This window comes from Microplitis demolitor, chromosome 1, assembly GCF_026212275.2.
Source record: "Microplitis demolitor isolate Queensland-Clemson2020A chromosome 1, iyMicDemo2.1a, whole genome shotgun sequence".
NCBI lineage: Eukaryota > Metazoa > Arthropoda > Insecta > Hymenoptera > Braconidae > Microplitis > Microplitis demolitor.
Window position 1 is genome coordinate 10766360 of NC_068545.1, and position 27204 is coordinate 10793563.

Genomic DNA, 27204 nt, shown 5'->3' on the forward strand with positions numbered 1-27204 from the left:
AAATCGGAAATCGAAAAATGCGATGGGCTACCTCTAATACAAATTTAAGAGCCGATCTTCTGACAGAATTTTTATTTCAACATATTTCATCAATGTTACGTCCAGCTCAGATGCTGAACTTTTTATATTAATTTTATTTTCTTATTAAAATTACGTGGCGACCAAATTTTATTTTTCTTTAATAATTCTAGAGCGATAAGAAATAATTTAATTGTAAAAAAGTTTTAGAATTAGTAAATCAGTTTTATTCTGACGCTCGTAAAAAATTCTAAAACAAATAACCAAATGAATTTTTAATGACCCCTCGGGTCACAATAGAATGAAGGCCCAAAAGCCATCTGGAAACAATTTTTTAAGAATTAACAAAAAATATTTATCAACAAAAGTGTACTTAAAATATTTTAAAAGAAAAATTGAAAGTTTAACAATGACTCATTTTTAAATAAATAAAATAAACAAAGTATATAATCTTATAAGCTTTACATTTGTAAGTGCACTTTTGTAGATAATAATATTTCGGTGCCCATCACGTAAACGTAAAATAGATATCCAAGGAAAAAAATGATTTTAATGAGACGTTGTCCAGAATATTCGAATGAATAATTTTAAATGAAATAAATTTAAACAAAAAACTTTTAACACAAAACATTCACATAAATAATGTGAAAAATAAATTTTACTTAAAGGAAATTGAAAGAAATAATTTTTACATGAAGAAAACTAATAAAAGAATTATCTGAATAAATAGTAATTATTAATTAAACAAATAAACTAATAATATTTAGATAAGTAAAAAAATTATGAGAATAGATATAAAAATTTATATAAATAAATAAGGAAATTAATAAAATTTATATAAATAAAATTCATGCAAATAAATATAAAACTTTATATAAACCAAAAAATTAAATTAATAGAATTTAAATAAATAAAAATTATGAGGATAGACATAAAAGTTTATATAAATAAATTAAAGTAAATTTATCATAAGGGAAATTTATAAAAATAGATATAAATTTTTGCTATATAAAGTTATAAATAAGTTGAAATATTGTTATACATGTAATATTGTGCATGTGGGTGTATGTGTGTATGCTCCCACACATAGGACTGCATCGGGATGGGCTTAATTTAAATTACAAAACGAGTGAGAAAAATAAAAATTTTTGGCGAAATTACAATGGCTTACATAATTTACAAGTCAGAGTTGTAAAAATACTGAAAAAAAATATTTACAAACTTTTAATGACATTATTGTAATTTCAGTTACAATTTTTTTTTTGTAAATTTACAAAAAATTGTAGTAAATCAAATTACAAACAATGTTTGTAAATTTTAAAAACTTTATATTGGGAATTGATCAACGGTTTGGTAAAATCACAATACATGTAGGATTACTACATAAAGATAGTAAAACACCAACTCATCTTGGTAGGTTTCCTAACACGTTTTGGTAGATTACTCGTATTGTATTGTATATTATATTGACAACACTCTGATTTGTAATTTTACGCTTATTTTGTTTTGTAAAATATTTGTAATTTTACAAAAACTTCTAACGGTGTACTCTGCTAAAGCAGCTCGCAAAATATCACTGCTACTAGGATCTCTTTTCGTATGTCTTACTCTTCCCATGCCTAATGGTGACACTTTTACCCTACAATTTAGTCATAAAGTTCTTTTCGATAACTAAATAAAATAATTTTACCAGGCGTTGAATTTTCGTATCGTTCTATCAATATTTCTTTATTTGTTAATCACCCTGGCGAATCCGAATTACGGTGAACTACCGTAAATTACGGAAATGCCGTCATTTACGGTACTCGCAAGCATTACAGGAATTTTCAGCAAAAGTGCGGTAATATTGCGGTATTTCACCGTAAAAGTGCAGATTATTGCAAATTTACGGTATTCTTCTCTTCAGGTTATTTCATATTCAATTACTACACGTAGAAAAATGTTGGCTCAAAACTTACCAATTTTTATTATGCTGTCGACCAAACTTGAAACAGGAAGGAAAGCATACAAAAAATTGTTATGCTCTTATGAAAAATTATTATGCCGCATCACAACTATAATAAATGGAAATAATTGGATGGAAATAATTGTTATTAAATCTTATCGATAAGTGTCTCGCGCGTAGTAAGTATTATGATACAGCATAATGATTTTTCGTATGAGCATAATAATTTTTTGGATGCTTCCATTCTTGTTTCAAATTCGGTCGACAGCATAATAAAAATTGGTAGGTTTCGAGCCAACATTTTTGTCCGTGCATTATTACATTCCCTGGCGGATCTAATATTACGGTAGGTCTACCGTAACTTACGGTGAATGTATTATTACTTACAGTAAATCTACTGCGAAATTGCTGCAACGCCACCGTAAAATTACGTTACTGCCGCTGATTGTTATCGATAGTATAGTTAGATCATTATTGGAGGCTTATTGATATTCAAGCGTATAACAGGGATATGCTGTTACTCTGGTCGTCCTTAAATTACTTTTTTAAGGGCGCCACTGGAAGGATTAAACGGTCTTCCAGAACCGGTTCTTACTGCTCAGGATCGGTGTAAAATTTAATTGTAAGAGAAGGAAGAGGAAGGATAATTTTATAAATAACTTAGATTTAATTATTACAATAATATTCACTTTATTAATTCCCAACCTTTCAACTAAAACCTTATAAATTTATAACTTTTGACCTTAAACCTTATACCTTATAACTATTAGACCTAATACCTTATAACCTTAGACCTTATAACTATTAACCATTTGATCTTATACCTTTGACCTTATACCTTTGACCAAATAAAATCCTACCAATTACCTTTGGCGACTTAAGACTAATTAGCCACTACCTTGGCATCACACGCACTCTCACACTCGATTAAAACATTGCCAACTACCTCTGGACTTATAATTAAAATCGGTTACCTCCCGAATTATTTATTACTATACTATACATTTTAAAATCAATTTTACACCCATACTGAACTCGAGTCCCCTGGACTTTTACCCACACACACTGACTCTAAAATGGCTATTCCCGCCACGCACTTAATTAATTAATTAATTTAGAAGAAGAATTATTATTATTAATTAATTAATTTTAATTTAACTCCTTTCCAATAACTAACATTATTTCTTCAATATAATACTGATCCAAATTCACTAGAATTAATGTTTTAAGTTTTGTTAATAAAATCTCATTTCTATCTTCTTGACTCGACACTCGACTTTTTGCTTTATAGATTTTCCTTTGTACCGAGTATTGGTTATAATAATTTTATTAACTAATTTTATTTATTATTAATTTACTTTAATTATTAATTTGGTCCATTTAACTAATTTAATTACTATTTAATTTGGTTATTTTAATTAATTTAATTAATATTTAATTTGTAACAACGCGGACTAGAATATGGAAAATTCTGGCTCATTTACGATCGGCCTAGAATTTTCTACGACGCATATAATTCCGGCGATGGCCTGGAATTTTAAGACAATGCCCTAGACCCGGAAATTAGGCCTGGACCCGGTTCGACAACCGTCTGGCTTAATTTTTATTAATAATTTAATTTTATAACTAATTAATTATTGAATATGGGCCTAGACGCGGATACCTCGACGAACGACTAAGTATTTGTAAATTAAATTGATATTCTGGCTTCGGCCTAAAATAATTAATTTAATTAATACCTGATTTCTTTATTCTCGGTGTGTTTTCTCTTGGTTTCACCGTCTCCTCAAGTTCTTTCGTTGTTATCTCGTTCGTCGCGTCCTCCTATTTTTGTCTCGTCTTATTTTCCTTCTATTACTTTCCTTTTTCTGTTGCTGGCTCCTTCACCTGCTTTTCCAAATAATTAATATTTTGTTATCAAGGGTACCGGCTAACGGCCTGGTATCAATAATAGTTAATACAATTATCGCTTGGTTCCACAAAAGAATCCAAGTCTAAAATTAATTAATTACCTGAATGATGAATAGCGTCTTGGTTGTTCGGCGTCTTGTCCGGTTGTGTCCCTCCGGCCTGGGTTTTCTCTTCACTTATAAATGTACACCCACTCGACCGAATTCGGCAACTTCCGGAAACTTAGCCACCCCTACTTATCACTAAGTGGGACTGACAGACAAGCCCCTACGATTTCCGCTCGGGACGACAGTCGCACTCTACCCCGGATAACCCTGGGGCAGTAATAGATTATATCGATCGTGCACATGATAGAAAATCATGGCAACTGAGCGCGGAAAATTCAAAATTCCCTGTTACAAGCAATAATAAAGAATAATCGTGTACTTAACAAAAATACTTCTTTTCTTTTATTTATTTATCAAAAAAAAATTTTCGAAATTAAAATACAAAACTACAATTTTAAGATAAGAACGTTTATCTATTCTTTGAGTGAAAACTTGAAGATTCTCAACAATGTACATAAAATAAAATAATGTCGCAAGCTATCATTTTCTTGAATAAATGTATTTTTCTTGTTTTAGAGTAATAGACTTGGAAGCTGAGCAGTCAGAATGTCTCATTGGTGGTGTCAACAGTGTTAATCATGAAGCTTAATATTACGAAAGTACTTTGATATGGAATAATAAATATATATTGATATCTAGATCTGTAATTTTTTAATAATACCTTAAACATTCTTTTAAATTCTACAATTTTTTGATTACAGAGATTTGAAATATTTATTATTGATTTATCAAAACCATTGTTATAAATACTAGAAAACGAATTATTTTTTTTAAGGACAACTTTCACGCATTATTCATTTTAATTAAGTAAACAAAGTAATTAAGAATTTAGACACTTTTGTATAGTTTTATATTTGTGTGAACAATTTTACCGACAATTTTAAAATGTGATAAAATATCGATTAATTATATTTTACTTGTACTATGATACATCTATAATTTGTAAATAATTTGTGCTACTGCTCAATCCTATATTGCGATTATATAATGTAAATATCAAATATGATATAATTTTACAATAGTGTAAAATAAACAAAAATAAAAATTTTGTTCTAATATGATTTTTTTCAGTCACAAAACGACACATACGTTTAATGTCAGTTGAGAATATATTGGATTTTATTTTGATAATGTTCTAATTTACACAGTTAAAAAATTTGTGTTAAATTCAATACAAATCAAATGTCCCAAACGGTCCACTCAATTTTTTGTGTTAATTTTACCCATTATACTTATGTCAAACAATAACACATGTATAGTGTTGAATACACTGAGAAAAGAATTTTCTTCTGACAACTAAATTTTAGTTATGACAACAAAATAATTTAATTGCCCATTGCCAATCATATATTTGGTTGTTTTCACTAAATATTTTATAATCCACCAACAAAACAAATTATTAGAGACTACAAATTATTTAGTAAAGATAATTAAGCGTTAAGTAGCAAGCATAAAATCAAATTGATTACCTGTAGAGCTTATAAAGTAGGCATAATGAAATAAATTAGTAAGCCTTAGAGAATAAGTTATTAATTATAATTAAATATTATTTTAAAATGGCAGAGTATTTATTTAACAATTAAATAAATGCATATTTAGAAAAACAATTTATTTCTTTGACAAGTACTTTTTTTGTGTACTGTGTTTTTTACCAGGGACACTACAAAAGGTGGGCGCAATCTAGTGACGAGCACCGAACTACTCCCGATACTGCTGCCTAGCACTATAACTTTTTAAATCAATAATCATTAGGTTTTAATAAATATTTATTAACATCAAACAAATATATATATATTTATTCTAAATGAATCTATTTTTTTGTGTCTGAGTAATATTTATTAGAGTTAACATAATGATATTTTGCTTTAATATTTGAGTTTGTTGGCACTACAAAATAATTTAGTTGTCTATCAAATAAATATTTTCTTAACTTTACCAAATGATTTGATTATCTTAGTGAAAGAAATATTAATGTCAACCAAACAGAGTCTATTAAATCATTTGTTAAAAATGACAAAATAGATTTTGTTGACGTCATAAAATTGAGTTGTCCCAATTAGATATTAATTTAACAGAATTTAACAAAACCAATTTAATTGTTCGAAGAGAAATTATTTCTCAGTGTAGATTAACACAAAAATCTTGTAAATTTAAGAATTTTTTTGTTGTAAGCTCTACAAACTTATTGCATTAAACTTAACTTAAAAAGTATGTTCAATCTACATTTTTTGAATGTAGCTTTAACAAGCTACCACGTGTCAAATGATAACACAAGAATTTGGTTAAAAAATCAACACAATTAATTAATTATTTTGACATAAATTAAATATTTATTTAACACACGTCTAGTATTAAATTTAACTCAATAAATATGTTAAAGTTACATTTTATTAGTGTTGAAGAATGGAAAGTTAACTTACACATGTAAAACATTGATGTATCATACGTTATTTCTTAAATAGTATCATAGAAAATCTGTAAATTTTACTTCCTCAAAATAATAACAATAATAATAATAATAATAATAATAATAATAATAATAATAATAATAATATTAATATTAATAATAATAATAATAATAATAATAATAATAATGATAATAATAGTTGTCATGATGAAAAAAAGAACAACAAACAATATTTTGAGAAAATAAAGTAGTCATTTATTCAAGGACAAAAATCAAAATTCGAAAATTACACAAAATCATCTAATTACATAATATATGTATTAAGGTGCTTCGTTTCCGGCGAAAGTATTTTTTTTGTTGCTCAACAAGCAAAATATTGTTTTTTATGCTAAAACAAAAATTCCTGCAAAGTTTGCGCTCTTAATTCCAACCCTAAGTACTTTTCATTTGATTTCCAAGATTTCCCATATAAAATACACGTAAATTAAATTACTTTTTTTTTAACTTTCTAATACTCAGCTGCGTTTTATGATATCCACGCGGTTTTGGTTGCAAATTATAGGGCATTTGGTGTTCTTTAAAAGTGCCCATAGTAACTTAGCTGGAATTCCAGCTGTTTCACTTGTGTCCGCTGCAGAAGTCATTTTTCCTATGAAATTGACCTTTATTGGCTTGCAGAACGTAAACCAATGAAAGTACACTGAAAATGTTAATAGCAATTTTGTAGAAAATTTTATTCCCTTCAAAAAAAGTCCTTTGAGTCAAGTCGCTAAAGTCCATAGTTTCCGAGTTATAGGAATTTTAATAATTTAAAAAATAAAATATCAATTGTCATTGTTTTTTTTCAATATTATATTTTTTAAATTATTAAAATTCCTATAACTTGGAAACTATGGACTTTAGCGACTTGACTTATAGGACTTTTTTTGAAGGGAATAAAATTTCCTACAAAATTTCTATTAGAATTTTCAGTGTACTTTCGTTGGTTTACGTTCTGCAAGTCAATAAAGGTCAATTTCATAGGAAAAATGACTTCCGCAATTTAACTTAAAAATACGACAGGATATACTCTGTTTCCGCAAACATTCTATTTTTGAAAAAAATTGGAGTATTTTAAAAATAATTTTTTTCTGTCATTTTTCCAAAATAGCTGTTATAATATAAGGTCCCGGGAAAAAATGATCAGACCTGACCATGCCTGTTCATGTATGATCAGGCCTGAAATTAGACCTAATCATGCCTGATCATACCTGTTCATGTCTGTTCGTGTCTGAATCGTTAAATACACTTAGGTTTGATCCTGATCATACTTGCCCGAGAAAAAATTTTTATATATAATCATATAAAATTATATATAACTCGATTATATATAATCATATATGAAAAATGGCCAAATATAATCATATATAATTATATATAACTGTATATAATTACATATAACTATATATAATTATATTTGGCCATTTTTCATATATGATTATATATAATCAAGTTATATATAATAAAAAAATATTTTTGAAAAAAAAAAAAAAAATTAAATACCAAATTTTTGATTTGGTTATTACCGCGCGAACGCAGTACAAACTCGGAAATAAGAATTGATAGCAGTAAATGATGAAAAAATCCTGGAACATCTGCTGGGTTCGAACACGGCTCCTTTTGGCTGGTAGCCCTGAACGTTGATCACTGGTCCACATCACGAGAGTTCAAGTCATATGCTTAATTGATGTATTTAGAGTGAAATGCCGGTAAAGACCGAGTTCATAAGTTTTTGTGATGGATTTTTACACAATTTAAAAAAACTCCATGAACTTATATGAAATTTTATTTTTGTCGGCCTCGATGATAATTATATAAAATTTCATTAAGTTTCTTCAAATTTTTTGATTTTCTGTTGTGATGTGAAATTTAAAAAAAATTATATAAAATTTTGGGAAACATTGAATAATTTCACAAAATTATATGAAATTCAACCGATTGAAAAACTGGATACTTCCAATTTTTGAATACCATGAAAAAAAAAATTATTTTTTTTTTAAACACCCTGATGATTTTATACAATTATATATGGATATATATATATATATATATATATATATATATATAATTGTATATGAAAAAAATTTCTCGGAATAGTATTATATATAATCATATAGAATATATATGGAGCTACATATGACTTTCTCCGTTTAAATATTGTATTATGTATGATTATATATAAACATTTTTTCTCGGGATATTATTTTTTAAATTATTAAAATTCCTATAACTCGGAAACTATGGACTTTAGCGACTTGACTTACAGGACTTCCTGAAGAAAATAAAAGTTCCTGTAATGGTGTGCATTCATTGGTTCACGTTCTGCAAGCCAATAAAGGTCAATTTGATACGAAAAATGACTTTCCTCAGCGGATATCAGTGAAACAGCTGGAATTACAGCTAAGATACTATGGGCACTTTTGAAGAACGCCAAATGCCCTACAAGTTGCGACCAAAACCGCGTCGATATCATAACACGTAGCTGAGTATTAGAAATTTAAAAGAAAAGTAAATTAATTTGCGTGTATTTTATATGGGAAATCTTGGAAATCAAATAGAAGGTACTTAGGATTGGAATTAAGAGTTCAAACTTGGCAGGAATTTTCGTTTTAGCATAAAAAACAATATTTTGCTTGTTGAGCGACAAAAAAAATACTTTCGCCGGAAACGAAGCAACCTAATATATATATATACATATATATATATATATATATATATATACCCAGTACCCGGTCAGAGAACTAGTACCTGACCGGGTACTGGGTCTTTTCCTTTAAATAAAAAGAAGTCACAAGCAATAAGTCACAGACGAATACCAAACGATATAAACTTTCAAACAATATGATGATTCTATAGGTTATGTTGGATAGTTGTAATGAATTCTATTATTATAAGTTTATTATGTTACATAAAAACTGAATAATGTAAATAAACCAATATATATTTACCTGACACATTAGTGATAATCTTTTTTTTTACATATTACAGTCACGTGCTAAATAAAACAATGACAAGTCGATTAACTGAAGCGAATTCTTATTGCACTTCCAGACAAAGCGTGTGAGAAGAGTGAGTGTCCTCTCATAACCAAAACAAACTTAGTGTTGGTTTTACTCTTTCCAAATTTTATGGGATTTGAATAATACAATGTTTGTGTTAGCATCTACAGAAATTAAATGTTGTCTATAATATCGAACATTTTTTTTGTGTTAAAGTAACAAAAATAATATGTAATAAATCTTCAACTCGCACCGTATCAATTCTTGAAATTTAGTCGACTGTTATTTTGTGTTAAATTTGAGTTAACACAAAAAATGAGTTGTGTTGATTACTTATAAATGTAATAACAAAAAAAACTTGGTGAGATCAGATAACACATTCAACTTTAGTTGAATTTACACTTAATGGTGTCAAATAATTGACACAAAATATTCAACCATTGAATTTTAATACACAAGAACACAAAATTTTTAACTGTATAAATATGATTGGATATATATATAACTAGAAATAGTTTTATATAAGTAGACATAGCTTTCGAAACCATGAAAAAAAATAAGATATAGATAGATGTACTTTTTGAGTCTTTTAATGTCAATTTACATTTGAATAATTAGCTTAGTTATTGTTACGATTGATAAGATTTTCGTGATAAATTTATAAACATTCTAAATACTCTAAATATTGAGTACGTGAATTAGTATGAGGTTCAATTGATACGCAAAAGAATCCGAGTTCAAATCCCAGTGAAAACGATAATTAAATTTATATCGACAAAAGGAGCAAATCGTTAATAATAATTATGATTATTGACGATTACGACATGTAACTGTAATAGTAGAAAGTAATTTTAATATTTAATTATTTATATTATTTCAAAGTTTATCTGAGAAAAAATTCTTAGATCTGGTAATATATAATTATACAAAATCATGTATAATTATTTATAAAGATATAATATATGTAGTTGGATCCTGCCAATATTTGGATCTAATATTCAACCGGTTAGATATAATAATATAGAATCAGATCATACCATTTTTTCTCAAGTTACTATGTTTTTCGACTCATCCCTAGCGGATCCGAATCACGGTAAAATACCGTAAATTTCAAATTATCGTAATTACAGTATTCGGAATAATTGCGGTAAATTACGACATTTTACCGTTAAGTGAAGTATTTAACTGCCTTACGGTAAAAATACGGCAGTTTAGCGCAAATTATGAAATGCGGCAAAGTTGCAGTAAAATGCGTTATTTTGCGGTGAAAGTCGGTAATTTACCGTGATTCGGATCCACGCGATTTAATTAACTTTCAAGACTCTGAATGTACACTCTACAGCTATAAACATTAATCTACCGCACCAAATACAAAATAAGAACATGCTTTAACAAACTATTAACTGTAAAATTTAGTAAACAAATAATTCAGGAAAATGAATTTCATATGCTGGTGTTTGATTTAGTTTGGTATCAACTGTTTGAATATTCTGTTGAGATGAATTTCTTGGCTCCATTGTTAATGAATTAAATATATCAGATAGTTTACTCTGCAATACGTCGTGCTAAAAGTAGAATAATTACATTTTAAATTCATTTGTGTTTAAAATACAATGAACTAGATTATAGAGTATTTACTTGAGGTTGAGTTTTTAGAATCAGATCTTGGAAGGAGGCGTTTCTGAAATATTCTGATAGTTGTACTCTTTTTTCTTCATCTTCATTCTGATTGTTTTTAGATTCAGTTAATATTTTTTTCATACTTTCAAACGTTAACTCTTCGACAACTAACTTCTGAATTAAAAAAAAAAATTATTGCATTACTGAAATCAATGAAAATTAAAAATAACCATAACTCACTTTCTGCATTCCTGGTGATGATCCTCCGCTATCTAACTCTACACTACTAGTATTAATGTCTGTAATTGAAGTGCGTCCAGCAGTGTCAACCCAAGAATGACGATGTTGTAGCGAACTGCTATTATATTTTGAACCTTGCTGTAACTTGCCAATGTCGAAACCGGCTATTTTTAAGTACTCAGTAACTATACTTTGGTCAATTACCATAGAACTAGAAAATTTGATCGGCAAATCATTATCGTAATGTGATTTTAGCGGTGGCAATAGATACGCCCCTTCTTTTTCTCGAGCTTTAATAATCTATTCAAAAATAATTGAAATTAATATTTTTTTAATCAAATTAAATACAATATATTAAGTACCCTGGCGGATCCGAATTACTGTAATTTGTCGTAATTTACGGTATTCTGAAGAATTACAGTATTTTACGGCAAAAGTACAGTATTTTTACAGTAAGGCCCCGGTAATTTACCGTAAATTTGCGGCAAGCCTGCGGTATTTTAGCATAGTGTAAAGTGTTGTACTGTAAAAACAAAAACCATACTGTAGAATACCGCAAATTACCTTGAAACGTCATAAATTGCGGCAAATTTGCCGCCAAGGCAAACTATATTTATTCTAGAACTCACTTTTTCACTATAATCAATGAGAAGACTTAAGTTACAAACATGAGAAATAAGAATCAATAGACTCACAACAATCGCATGTAAGTTCAATTTCAATGTTACACTGAGTTGACTATTAGTTATAGCGAGATCTTGAAGACTCAAAATAAGTCTTAACTGTTCTAGAACAGTTTCTTCAGACGCCAATTCAACGATAAGAAGAGCCAATGTTGTGTATATTGCTTCTATGTTTTCGACGGTATTACTAGAAAGTTCTATTGATTCATAGAGTGTTAAATATATTTCGGGGCCATGTTTTCGAATGAATATAACATCTGGACGAGATAATTTGTTAACAGCAAGATCAAGATCCGATATATTGACTGTTGGCTTTGTGAGCTTATTAATATTATGATGCCTGTCGATTAATGTATGGAAAATTTTTTGCACTAAAAGCCTCATCTCAGAGTCGGCCACGAGAGACATTCGTAATAAAGGCTCCAAAAAACTTGGTGGGAATGTTGTATTCAAGTGAATAGTTTGATACTTCGTACCAACCTGAAAATATATGTCAATACAATATAGATTATATCAAAAGTATCACAATTTCGATACTTATTGATACGTAATTACCTTCAACAAAGATTTTAAAAGTATACTTTGTAATAACACATCTCCTTTTCCAACAGTAATGAAACGATCAGGTTGACTGCACGGAACTTTACTCATAATAAACATCATTATCTCAATTTTTTGATAATCAGGAAGATGATTAGCGAATTCTCCTAAAGCGTTAATTAGAGCTTCTTGATAGAGCTGCTCATCATTACTAGAATACTGGTTTCTTGTTACACTAATACGCAAATGAGAAAGCAAAGAATTTATAATCTCCAATACGGATGGCCCCACACTCTCTCCAGCGGCGATAGCAATAATTTTTGACAGTGTATCTGCAATACTTGTTCGAATTTTTGGTGAAGACTTCGAATTATCATCAAGATGAGTCATTAAAGCTTCGACAACGGTGTAAGAATATTGTGACTAGAAAATAAATATACTAATATTGAAGTATTGGAATTTAACTATAATTAATGATGTATAAGTAATTCATACTTGAATAGAAAACATAATTATTCTGAATGTATGTATTGCGAAATAATTGGGAACCCATAATTTATGATTATCTAAGTGTCTTAACACAGGTCGAATAACACAACGTATGTGACCAAAAGATGCCCGACCAACAAGTTCACGCATACATGTTTCAGCGAATTGAGGAGGATCAGACCTTTCTTCTGTCGGACTATCTAGTGTTGCATTTTCTTTATCTGCATACCTTACAAACATGAATAGATTTAGAACTTGAAAAAAAATTAAATATTTAGTGATAAATGATTTAATCTTTATATATATATATATATATATATATATATATATATATATATATATATATATATATATATACATCGAGTGGTTCCAAAAAATATTTTTTTTTCCGTTAAGGAAATTGAAAATTTTCAACAAAAAGGGAAATTATTTCCTTACATGATCTCAAAAGTAAGTCTCAGGTGTAAAAAAAAATTCACCCGGAACATTGGATCGAAATCCCAATTTTACTAAGAGCTCATTGTATATTTATTTTCTTAGAAAAATTACATGCTAAAAAAAGTTATGCTTGTTCTTAAAATATAAAGGTGTTGAAAAAAATTTGTTTGAAAATCAAAATAAGACAAAAATCAAAATAGACTTGTAGAAAATGAAATTCTTAGAAAAAAAAAATCTCTGGTGTTGTTTTCGTATATCCTACAGAAAATAAATTATCAAGATTTGAATTATAGTAAATTACATTGTTACATATGTTTGTCATATTGAATAGTTTTTTTTAACAAAAATTTTTTTTTTCATTGAAATATAAAATTGTTTCTATCTTCCATTTTAATGTCAAGCTTTTTAAAAAAGTAGTGTTCTGATCGACAAGAGCTTGACATTAAAATAAAAGTAATTAGAAAACAATGTGAAATTTGAAAAAACTTTATAAAAAACAATTTGTAGGGAATAAAATTGTCTACAAAGAAGATCCTGTGACATTTTGTAATAAGTCTAATAGTTTCACTGGAAAAGTAAAAAGATCTCGAACTTTATTATAAATTTGACTTCAAACTCCAATAACTGTTAAACAGATGAATTTATCAATTTTTTTGTAGAACGTTTAATTCCCTATGAAAACATAGCTTTAATAATATTAAGGGCTCAAACTTTACAAGTACTATCGGTGTCATAGTAATGTCGGACCATGTTAGCCACTTTACGGAAATCAAAATAATAAAATTGCAAAATTATGATGGCCATAGGATAATTGACAACGATTGTTACAAATTACGGTAACCATTGTAAATTTTACTATGGCCATAGTCATTTTTGCAAATATATTTATTTTAATTTTCGTCAGATGGCCAATATAGTTCGGCTTTACTATGACATCATAGCATTTCAAACGAGAATAATTTCTCCATGTACTGTTCACCAGCTATTGGATCTTACTTGTACTTCCAAAATAATTTGAATAACCGAAATTACTTTACCTTGAACTTTGCATATTATATAAAAGTGATGGAACAATCTTGTCCATGTGTACAGATTCCCAAATATTTTCTACAAGGTCATCAGAAAGAGTTTTTCTCACGACACCCTGTAGGCCTTGTATTCCGGCAAGCCGAATCTGCTTACGAACGTCATGGTTGTCATTGTTGGCGTGGCACATTGCTGAGTATTTTGATACAAAGAAATCATAACGTGTGTGATAAGATGGCGTGTCTTCTTCGATGTTGGCAAAGCGGACAAACTGGCGGAGGAAAGCATTTTGTTCAACTAAATTAAATAATTCAATAATTTAGATTTTTAGCTGACAAATAACTCATGAATAAAACTATGGAAGCAATATATTGAAATGTAGGACGTATAATATTTTAGAGTTGACAAATAAAATTCAGTAAGAAAAAAATTAATAAAATTTACCGATTGTGTGGCTAAAATTTGTAATTGAGGATCTGTAGACTCTAAAAGCTTTTGAATCATTTTCAAAAAACTTTCAACAAAAAGATTTAAAGTTTGAGCATGACAAGCAAGTAGTAGCTGATCCATTGCTTCCATGGCAATAACAACGAATCCATTTCGTCGTCTATAAATATCTCTTGAAGCACGTTGAAATAAGTACTCTCCAATTCTATCTAGTTTTTCTGGACTACTTAACGAGTAAAAGGTTAATTTTTCCATATTATTTTTGACTAGCCCATCCTAAAAAAATACAAATACAAAATCGAAAAAGGTCAGAAATATACCTGTATAACAATCTTGTTCAAAGCTTGAGCAAGCCTGGTTTCATACCCTGGTTAAAAATACTGATTGAAAAGAATTGAGAAGCGGTCACTCCATGCAAAGTGTATATCTATATATACAAACAAAAGAATTAAAATTATTGAAAAGAATTCGAATTTCATCATTTTTAATTATTTTCAATCAATATTTTTAAACAGGGTATCTATGTGCTTTTTGAAGATATTTGTGGCCAGATTTCAATGGCAAGTAAAGTGCAAGCCTTACACAAGAAATTCGTGCTAGATTATAACTCAATTTTGGAGGAAGACTATAGTTTAAAATAGTTGCGCGTACACTGAAAAAAAAACTGGATTCAAGTATCTGCGTGTTTGTATTCTCCCGAGTAAATATTTGTTTAATCATAGTAAAAATATACTCCAACCGAGTAATATTTTATTGATTTAAAAATTTGTATACTTATTTTAAGAAAATATTCTTGGTTGGAGTAAATTTTTACTAAGATTAAACAAATAATTTTCTCGGGAGGATACAAACAAGCAGATACTTGAATACAGTATTTTTTTTTGTATAGCTTGCTCAAGACATGCTCAAGGCTCAAGAAGCTTTCCAACTGCACCGTATCTAAGATATCTTCAATATTCTTGAATACAATACCTTGAGCAAGTCATGCACAAGTCTTGATGACGATTTCTTGCTACATGATCTTGTGCAAGACCCATACGTCGAAATGGACACTAGTGACCAAGGGTTTTGCTCAAGATACTGGCACCAGAACCTTGCTCAAACATTTGTTACTTGAGATTGGGTAAAGTGAATGTTATAATAATTACCTGAGGATTAACTGGAAAAATATTATCAACAAGTCGTTTATATCTCGGTCTTAAAGCTGAACAACACCAACAACAACCTAATGAATAGAAAAAAATTTTTTTAAATTTTTAATATCATTGTTCCATCCTGATCGGAGTTTTGGCACTGACGTAATTTGGCGGTCGATTTAACAAGTGGACATATAGTGAATTTATACATAATAATAATAATAATTATTAATGGCTAGAACAGACACCGGTGGGTAGTTGTAATAAACTGGTTGTTTTAATATATTATTTAGTATAATATCTAATCCGATTTATTCAAAGGATGAAGAGACAGATCGAGAAAAATGAAAAATACACTTGAAGTAATTTATAATATTGTTTAAAAAGTCGTTAACAAAAACTTCGAGATCTGAAAATATTCTCGAAAAGCTCGAAAATGTACTTACAACAATGTTTTCGATCTCAAGGAGCACGACAACAGCGGGAAGTTTCGGGGCTAATACATCTAAGAATATGCGGTAAAATAAATTTTGTGAAATTTCATGAAATTCTATAATATTTCATAAAATCATTTTTCCCAAATGATGTGACATTATTATAAGGTAAATGTCCCAATACCGGAACAAGACCCAATACCGGAACGATTTGATAATTATTATATTATATTTCAACTCGTACGCGATGAAACTAAATAAAACTTTCTTTATTTGAAACCTTAATCATTCAGTTAAAAAATAAGATATAAAATAGATTTTAGAAAATATTTAAAATATAAAAAAAAAAAAAATGTTAATTAGAGCAATAGTCTCGGATTCATGACTTTTTCATGTCTCTTAATGGTTTTGCTCAGTCAATGGTCTTAAGCTTATAGAAAATGCATAGAATTACTTTTCAATAATTTTTTTTTTTGTATATGCATCTTGAATGACATAAAATTCAAGAAAACATATTAAAAATAGTATTATTATATTAATTTTACTGTTCATCTATTGGTACACCAAAACGAACCCGTGCCCAGTACCGGAACAGCCAATCATATTAATGTTATCGATAGACATTAACGGTGAGTTTTATTGACTGGCTAAATCAAGTACAATATTAATCATTACTGGAGTCCTAATATTTAATGCAGTATGTATAATTGTTATGAAAAATAGATCAAGTATAGATAAACTCTAATTTAAATCCTAAAAAATAAATTTTTGTTTTTAGTTTTTTTTTTAATTATTTTTCTAGTATAACCTCAAATGATTTATTTTGTTTCTATTCTTTAGTTCAAAATATTTATTTTCATTGAATATTCAATCATTTTTAAATTTTAAATACATTTTACATTATGGGTGTGACATAGCAGACATCAGACAAATTTAAAATTATTAATAAATCGAGCAAATAATTAATAATATAAAATTTAAAAAAATGCAAATTCAAAAAATTTTGAAATTAATAGTGCTTTTTTTGTAAATATTATTTTTTTAATTATGTATCTTATTTATTTATAATTTTAAAGTTCTCTGATGTCTGCTACATTCATACTCGTTTTACATAAATGCAAAAAATAACTTATTTTATTTACTGTTCCGGTATTAGGACAACCGAATTCCCGTATTAGGACAAGGCTATTTCAGCGTTACGGTATTGGGTCTTTTGGGTGTCATAGAAAAAAAATTTTTTTTTATATTAAATTTAAGAAAAATGAACTAATTTGATTATTTTTGAATTGGTAAATGTCTATTCTATATGATGTAATAAATTATTTTGGTTAATAATTTATTTGAATATTTTTAAAACGATAAAAATCAGTCATATACGCTTCGTCGTTCCGGTATTGGGACATTTACCTTATTGTATCTAAATTATTCTGCAAAATTTTCTGAGATTCATGGACTCCCACAATATAACGTTCACTAAAAAGTTGCTATTATATAGAATTCGCTAGAACTCAATTTCATAAAATTTTTAATCCTACATATTGATGTATATAATTATATATAATAAGATTTATTTTCTTTGACCGAATATATAAATATGCATGATTATAAAGTTCAATATATATAATTATACATAATCATACACTAAAAAAAAAAACTTTTCCCAAGTATAAATACTCCAGTTAAAAAATATTCACTCGGTACTATACAACCAAATAATATTTTTAATCATAGTAAATATGTACTTCAACCGAGTAATATTTTCTCGATTTAAGAATTTCGATACTTATTTTGAGAAAATATACTTGATTGGAGTACATTTTTACTAAGATTAAACAAGTATTTACTCAGTAGGATACAACAATTTATATACTTGAAAAAAGTTTTTTTTTTCTCAGTGTATGAAATTAGATTTAGTAATGTATGATTAGCATATCTATGTATTTAAATATAAATGCATCTAAAAAGTGTGATATGATTAAACATACTCTTATATATTTCATAAAATTCAAGATAATTGTACGTGATTGTATCTGATTATATGTTGTAACAAAAATGAAACTTAATCTGAAGCATCAGAACAGTAGAAATCATTTGGATTGTTCTTTTATTTAGCAAGACTTTAGTTCCGGTGTTATCATCTTTATTTCAAATATGTTATTATTTTAATATTAGTTATTTATTAATTATTAGTTATGCATTTATTACATTTGATGTCAAAAGTTGGATGTACAATTTTTTTTCTATTTCCATTTATCTTTTAATCTTATATTATAATACTCTATAATAAAATATAAATAAATTTTTCATTTTCACTAGGATAAATTTCATAAATAAGAACGTTTTAAAGAATATTAATAAAATATTACTCAAATACGCGAATAATAAATGTAGTGAAATTCATTAGTTCAATACTTATGAATACTTTTAATGTTCTTGGTTTTTAGTAGATTTCATAGAAATCTATCTTTTGCATTTGTTCTCATGGTGAAGTTTTCAAAAAATTTTACTATAATCTATCATAGTACACGGAGAAAAAAGTATAGTAAAAATTACCATACTATAGTAAAATTTACTAGCAGATATGAAAAAATACATTCTGTATTGTAATTATTACTAAACGTTTAGTAAGATTTACTAGGTAGTAAAAATTACATAATAAGATATTAAAAATTACTATGCGTAATGTATTTTTTGCTAAGACGATATTTTTTACTATTTGTATAGAAAATTTTACTATAAATACTATTAATAAATACAAATTTAAGAAAGTAAATTTTTTAATACAATATAGGATTTATTACTGTCCAAAATATTGAAAATTACTATACGCAATGTATTTTTTGCTTACACGTTTATATCTTTTTACTATCTGTATTCGCTCTGAGTGAAGCCATGGTAGGGGAAATCAAATTGACTGAAGCGTTTGCAGTGGTTACTTTCGGAGTTACGGGAGGCTATGATTACTGAAATTGTAAGCAAGCACACGTGAAAGTATTTATTTTGTTATTATTTAATTATTTATTTTTCATTTTGATTTTTTCCTTAGTATCATATATTGACTTTGATATGAATTTCAAACAACTTAACCTAAATGCTTACTGCAATCTTTTTTATTTTTTATCATTATACTTACTTATTGATGGTCCGTTTAGCTAAAAAACAAAACTGCAATTACTATAAAACTGTCACATATTTTTTACAACTTTTTTTTTTACTATTATTTATAATATTTATTTATTTTCATGTTTCTTGCTATTGACATACGTATAAAAACATACTCTGACAGCCTCCCGTAGTTCATATTTTGTCTGGCGCTGCAGTCACACTCATAGCGAATAGTAAATTCTACTATGTACAGATAAAATTAAAAGTTGGTGGGGATAGCATATACAAACATGTATTACAAGTTCTGAATCTTTTGTTCAAAGGAGACATTGGGCCGTCAGACATAGGAAAGGACTCGCGCGCGGGAGATCAGATCAATAATCAAAATGATAGCAATAATAATAAAAAGTTAAAAGCTGTTAAGAATTTAATTTTATTTTTTTCCATTCCAATATAGTAAAATTTACTAAATATAACTAAAAATTATTATGCAATGTAGGAGATTTTCCATAACCAGTATATGGGAAATTACTAAACGATTTGTAAAATATGCTTATCTGTTTATGAATTTTTCATATAAATCATAAGCGTTTCAAGATTACTTTCCAAATTTAGTAATTATTCTCATATTTTTTAGTAAAATTTGCTATATTTTTTTCTCCGAGTACATAATTCATCGAGTAGGTTCCAAAAATACCATTGGTTCAAAAGTTTATATATATATATATATATATATATATATATATATATATATATAATATATATATATTATATATATTATATATATTATATATATGTATATATATATATTATATATATATTATATATATTATATATATATATATAATATATATATATATATATATATATATGGGTCGTTCCACCAAATAAAGTTATTTTTAAAAAAAAATTTTTCTGAAAATTTGAGCCCTTAAGGGGGGAGCCTGCTTTAGAAGCTTCAAAAAATCGATTTTTTTTTTTTTTTGCATAAATGTCTTCCCAAACTATCCAAGAATGTGCCCATAAAATTTCAAAAGCAAATTCAAATTATTTTCGGTAAATGCCCGGAAGGCGTCGAAAGCTGGTGTGAGTGGCGCAAAGCTGAAGCGACAAACACCCTGGCTGCTTTTAAACATCCACCACGTGTAATTGACGAACATGTCGAGAAGCACATTCGTCCTGTTTACGAGGATTTATCTAAGGACGATCTGCTAATGCGGTGTTTAGGTGGACACACACAAAATGCGAACGAGTCGTTCAATTCCACTGTGTGGCGCATCGTACCTAAACACCTTAACTCAGGCATTAAAATCGTCGAGATTGCTGCTTACATTGCTGGAGGAATGTTCAATGAAGGCTACAGTGCAGTATTGAAAACCATGCAGTTACTAGATTTAAAAATTGGACAGCAATGCAACAATTTCGCCAAGGGAGCTGACAATGAGCGTGTCAACCGACAAAACAGGCGCGATTCATTGGAAAGTAAAGAGGCCAGAACAGCCCGCAGACTCGAACATCTGGGCGAAAATCAGTTTTTTGAAGAGTCTCAAGGGCCATTCTATGGACCAGGAATCGCTGATTAGCATATTATTGCGGTAAGTTCAAAAAAATTAAGATTTTTTATATACGAAAACTTTGACGGGCGATTTCTCGGTTTTTCATTTTTACGATTTTCCCGAGTTGGCGGGAAAGATAGAAAAAAAAACTAAACGTCCTATCGAAACGAGACAAAATTGGTTGTGTTCGGGATAAAATTCTCGTCTAGTTGAACCTAAAAAAACTTGAAAAAGTAATGATTAACCATTTTTTTAAACAATCTAAAGTGAATTTTTTTTTCCAAAAAAATGAATTTTTTTTTAATTTGCGAAAAATAATTGAATTTTTCACTTTTTTTTTAATTTTCTTGGTTTAACTAGAAGCTATACTATTGAAAATTAAAAATTTTTTTGGTTTTTTAGTTTCAGATGAAAATTGCGACCTGCATCTTTCCCGCCGCACGACACCTGCATACTCGAGGCGCCTCGGCGAAATGCTTGTACCACGCATAATATGACATATATTTTGATGAAAAAATTAGAGAAGACTCTTGAAATATATAACAATAAAACCCGAAAGTTTCGTTTCAATCAAATATTTCTTTCCTTGCCAAAAAAATCCTCGAAAAAATCGATTTTTTGAAGCTTCTAAAGCAGGCTCCCCCCTTAATAAGCAACTATTTTAAAGTTATGAATTTTTTAATTTTTTAGAAATTTTTGTTTTCAACTCTTTCATTAATTTTTTTTAAGGAAAATTTTTTTTTTTTTAAAATGAGCACATGATAGTTTTTTGTAGGAAAAATTCTCAGCTTTCCAATGAAAATATCTATTTTTTATTTTAAGTTACAGAATACCCTTTAAAATTGATTAAAAGTAGGAAAAACGATTTTTATGACTGTGCGGCGCTTGATACATCTAATTTGATATTTTTTTTTGAAAGCTGATATTTTTTCTCACAAAACACGTAATTTTCACAATGTGCATATTTTTTGCTTGAAAAAAATTAAATAAAATATAAACTCTCTATGATTAAAATACTTTAATTCTTAATTTTTTTGAGGATCTTGATACATTTTTAACACAAATAGATCCTAGGCTATCAACAATAGGTAAGAAAGGGTGCACTGCTTGTGTTTCTTTCACCGCATTTGACTTTAAGTATCGTACGCCTAAAACATTTATTTTCTATAAAAAGTCATTATTCCCTGATTAAAAGAAACGATTTGGAATGTTTAATGCCCATAAAAAGGGTGATTTAAAAATATTCATAGTATTCAAAAGCATTGAAAAGTATTAAAAATTTTTTTTTCCAATTATTTTAAATCGTTTCTTTTAATCAGGGTTGGTTATAAAAACAAAAACAAAGCCGGTAAAATTTTGAATAGCCCGGATGCATAAATCTTGCGGTGTGAGGATATGTTTTCTGGTAAGTATTTGCAGTAAAGCTCTGACAACAAAAATTATAAAACTATTTTTCATGATACCAGCATCAAAGCTTCCCAATGTGACCCATATATATAAGGGTGGCCCAAAAAACCTACTATTTTTTTTTCGAGTCTCTTATGAAAATTTGTTGGCTTACGATGTTTAAGAAGCCTCTCCAAAAATCAGCTCGATAAAAAATTTTCAAGAGGTCGCTCGAGAATTTTGAAAATATCAAAAATGATTGAAATTCGGTTTTTTTACTTCTAAATTCTTTTTTTCTCGTGGCAGTAATAGTTTATACTTGTAAGATCATTTCTATGCTGAAAATTTCAGCCCAAAATTAAAATATTTAAACGGCGCTCAAAAATTTTGAATATTAACTGATGATATGTAACTAATACTTTGAATTAGTTTTTGTATTTTTTTATAACTCAATTATTGTCATTTCACTAAAATATAACTTTTGCATAACCAAAAATATACAGGATAGTCTTAAACAATAAAACTTGGTAAGTTTTCCAATAAACGAAAAAACCTAAAAATTGAATTAAAAAATTAAAAAGGATGTAAATAACTCATTATTTCTATTTCTCGAGTTATATTTCCATTCATTGTGATACAAATTAATGGTAAAAAAAATCGACAAGCTTTATTATAAATATTCAAGGATTGCTCGAAAACGTTTAAAAGACAGTACTCGGAAACATTCAAAATTCTTGGGCAAAGTTTAAATATTTTAATTTCGGGCTTGAATTTTCAGCGTAGTCATGATTTTACGAATATAAACTATTGCTGCCACGAGAAAAAAAAAAATTTTAATAAAAAATTCAAATTTCGATCATTTTCGATATTTTCAAAATTCGTAAGTGACCTCTTGAAAATTTTTTATCGAGCTGATTTTAGGAGGCTTCTTAAAACATCGTAAACCAACAAATTTTTATAAGAGACTCAAAAAAATAAATACTCGGTTTTTATGGGCTACCCTAATGTATATATGTCATATATAACGTGCCATGTTGCGATAATAGAGGCCAGAATTTTTAACGGATTTTAATGAAACTTGGCACACTTATTCTATGAACGATTAGCTCAGTTAAGTTCGAAGATGCGCAAAATGCAAAACTAGTTTAGAAATAGTGAAAATTTGAAATATTAAAAATAATGAAAAATGCTACTTTTTTGGCTTTTTTCATGAATAACATTTTAACGGACATCTTTATCCTTATTATGTAAAAAAAAAAAAACGTGGCAGCAGATAAAATAAGCTCTAATTTTTTTTTTTATATCTTGTTTTACGATCATTTTTCCAGTTTAGTCAACTGACTTTACTCGTACCCGTTGTACAACCTAATTTACTAGTGGAATTTTATTGTTCTATTTTATGTAAAAATATATTTATGTATATTTTCATCAAATAACTTATATTATTATTAATATTAATAATATTATATATATAATATAATATATTATAATATATTATAAATATATTAATAATAAGAATAATATTTATTATCATTATAATTATGTACGTGACATTATTTTTAACTTCCCGCTAAGAAAATCGACGATTTTCGAAAATTTCGGGAAGTTATTGCTTTCACCCCGATTTGCCAAAATCGAAATATTATCAGATGTCGACGTTTTGAGATCTTAGGAAGCTATTCTGACTGTTTTTAGAATGATGTCCGAGTCCCCGAGTGTGTGTGTCCGCGTGCGGGTGTGTGTGTGTGTGTGTGTGTGTGGCCGGTCTATAACTTTTTAACTAATGAACCGATTTGGATGGTTGAGGCGGCAATCGAAAGAGCTTGTTGGCCATCAACTTTTCGGAAAATTTCAGATCATTTGATCAAGTAAATTCGAAAATATTGGCGAATTACGAAAAAAAAAAAATTTTCTTTTTAGTTTTTTATTGATTTTTCAGAAACGAGTCTAACGATCGATTTCAAAATTTAATCAGCTCTCGGGCTTAATAAGATGCGTCGATTTTGCACTTAGCCATCTCAATCGGATAATTCGTTCTAGAGTTATCGTGGGAAATAGAAATGGTAAAAAATGGTTTTATGCGAATATATTTGAAACAACTGAACTAAACAATTCCAAAATCTGATCACCTTTAGAGTTTATTAAAACGCATCGATTGCCACCTCAACCATCAAAATCGGGTCATTTGTCTAAGAAGTATCGTGGAAAAAAGAAATTGTAAAAAACGGTTTTTTACAAATATCTCTAAAATAACTAAACCAAACGATTTCAAAAGCTTATCAGCTTTAAACTTTATCAAAACGGGTCGATTGCTACTTCAAACATGAAAATCAAATCATTTGTCAATGAAATATCGTAGAAGAAAGAAATGGTAAAAAACGTTTTTTTTGAAAACAACGGGCATACAAAAATATTTTCGAGCTCGAAAAGCTCAAAACTGCATTCCTGATATTTTCGAGCTCAAGGAGCTCGAAATAAGCGGGAAGTTTTGGGGCTGGCCCGCAGGGTCAACCGATAGACCGATTTTTTTTAATTCATTAAATTTCTATGTTAAACAATATTGACAACATTTCAAATTGCAGTGGATGAAAACCACTGTGCCCGGGCTCGCGCGCGTCACCAACCTCAGTTACTGTTGCTTCTTTACCGATCGCGTGACTGAACGTAAACAAATAATTTTTTTTTTTTTTTTTCATTAATTTTTTTCACGAATATAATAAACTGCAAAAAGGTTTATTTTTGTAGTTTTTAATTCAGAATTTTTCGCCCTTTAATACAATACCAATTTTAATAAGGCTTTACAGTAATATATATAAATTATTTGATGAAAATAATACACGGTGTCTCAGCGATCGTAGTGTAATTTCATTATTTATTTAAAAAATGCGGGGGAGTTGAGCTTTTTTATTATTATTTTCGTACTCTACGGATTTTTTTACATAAAATAGAACAATAAAATTCCACTAGCAAATTAGGTTGTACAACGGGTAAGAGTAAAGTCTGTGGACTAGTTTTAATAAGGATTCAAAGTTTCATTATTCACTCTTGCGTTATGGTAAAAATATCATTAACTCATTAATATATTCCTTTGTATGTTTTCGACGCATTATTATATAATTTTGTATACTGATTTTTCAGGCAATTATATTGATCAAGTTCAAAAACTTCAAAAATCGATTAAGTATTTAGGAAATGGTGGCAAAATAAAGTTTTCGAATTAATAAAAAATTTTGTTTCTATCGTTTTTTTCGTTAGTATCTTTCTAATGAAAATTTCTAATTTTATTATGTATAGAGAACGTCGAAGTTAAGAAAATAAGCTATATTTTTCTTTTTATACTTTGTGATTCAGGATAATTTTTCAAATTTTGATAAAGGTTTAAAGTTACATGATTGAGAACTGTGTTACGGTTAAAATTCTAATGTTCTATCTTTCACGGTTTTCGACCTTGAAATTCATCAAAAATGTCAATGAAAAAGTAATTTATGCTTCAATTTTATCATAGAACTTCAAAATAAAGAAAGAATGAGAAATCTACTTCCATTCCGGGTGCCGAATAGCCTTTTCTTAACTTGTCGACATCAATGTTAATAGCTTAAAGATCTTAATGATTGATTTTTACTAAGGCTTTTTTTTTTCGAACATCTTTTTTAATTCCAACTACTTCATTTTTTCGCTATTGGAATCAATTTCTATTATTTTTTTTTTCAAAATGGTATTACAATCGCATTCACGCCGCACCACTTTTTGAATAGTTTTGACAGAAAAAAAAAAAATATCCGATTTTTTCAGTCAAAAAAAAATTTAGCTTTGTGACGAAATTTCGTGACTCTTCCCTGATTTTTCTAGTATATTTATAATTCTTTGACATTTCTAGGTTTTCCAGAAATTGACCACCATGTCAAACCTATTAAACAACGGTTTTTCGTAAGCCCTAACATAATTTATGTGAAAAGTGTTTTATCACTATTGGTACAGGCTATGTTCCGATATACACTGTGACCACTGTAAGGTGTGACCTCCGACATGCATTAAGAGCACTGAACAGTACTCGCAGTACAATATCGGAACATGGCTACAGTCATTGAGCTTAATTGTAATAAAAAAAAATTTTTTTTTCATAATTTAATAGATTTCTTTTTATGCAAATAAGTGTCATATATATAATATTGTGAAATTGAAAGCAGTCGCGTAGAATCGCAAGGAGCAATGAAACACTTTCATTGGAATAAAAAATTTAAAAGTAGTCAATTCGTCACAAAAACTCAATATTCGAACGTAGTATAATTTATTACGTCTATGTATACGATCGTTAAACATTTACTTATAATTATATAACTGTATTGTATAATTAAGATAACATAACAGATACAAAAAATTACCTAGCATAATTAGAAGATGGCAACCAAATTTAATAAGAAATTTATTATCTACTATAAATGAACTAGTAAACAATTAGTTGAAATAATTGCACTTATCATCGAGTGAAGACTTAATAGTTATAATATTTTATTTATAGTCTTATAGTAACGTTGAAAGAGTTAAATCGAGTTCCCACTGCTTTCCACAGCTGACTAGAGATGCGGAATGACCGTCATTTTTATTTTTAGTCAGGAAACGGTCATAAGACCGTCACATAATTTTAAAAAAATTCTGTAATGCTGGAATGACCGTCACG

The 27204-nt window shown here is 28.3% G+C and overlaps 2 protein-coding genes across 6 annotated transcripts in view; one reads left to right on the top strand and one right to left on the bottom strand.

Annotated features, from left to right (window-relative positions):
- Positions 1 to 4619, top strand: part of LOC103572005 (solute carrier family 35 member F5) — a 66223-nt gene extending 61604 nt beyond the window's left edge. The window contains exon 5 of the mRNA XM_008550386.3: positions 4498 to 4619. Coding sequence (XP_008548608.1) covers positions 4498 to 4570 — 73 coding nt within the window. The 3' untranslated portion in view covers positions 4571 to 4619. The remainder of the gene's footprint in view (positions 1 to 4497) is intronic.
- Positions 4620 to 9996: 5377 nt separating this feature from the next.
- Positions 9997 to 27099, bottom strand: LOC103572004 (protein EFR3 homolog cmp44E). Of its 5 annotated transcripts, none has more exons than XM_053741621.1 (11): positions 26909 to 27099; positions 16058 to 16134; positions 14907 to 15185; positions 14474 to 14733; positions 13005 to 13227; positions 12525 to 12932; positions 11916 to 12449; positions 11759 to 11809; positions 11287 to 11586; positions 11065 to 11217; positions 9997 to 10991 (listed from the first exon to the last, which is right to left on the bottom strand). In XM_053741621.1, the coding sequence occupies exons 1-11, from the start codon at positions 26913 to 26915 to the stop codon at positions 10839 to 10841; spliced, it is 2445 nt and encodes an 814-aa protein (XP_053597596.1). In that variant the 5' UTR covers positions 26916 to 27099; the 3' UTR covers positions 9997 to 10838. The 5 variants fall into 5 exon arrangements, with proteins under 5 accessions (XP_053597596.1, XP_053597573.1, XP_053597633.1 ...); XM_053741598.1 differs by having other exon boundaries at positions 11065 to 11220; positions 26909 to 27098; XM_053741658.1 differs by lacking the exon at positions 26909 to 27099 and adding an exon at positions 15276 to 15336 and having other exon boundaries at positions 11065 to 11220; positions 16058 to 16137.
- Positions 27100 to 27204: the final 105 nt, after the last annotated feature.

Coding starts and splice junctions, on each gene's coding strand:
- LOC103572004 (XM_053741598.1), bottom strand. Junction 12,933..13,004: donor TAATTATGTTTTCTATTCAA/GTATGAATTACT, acceptor TTTATTTTCTAG/TCACAATATTCTTACACCGT. Junction 12,450..12,524: donor TTTTAAAATCTTTGTTGAAG/GTAATTACGTAT, acceptor ATATATTTTCAG/GTTGGTACGAAGTATCAAAC.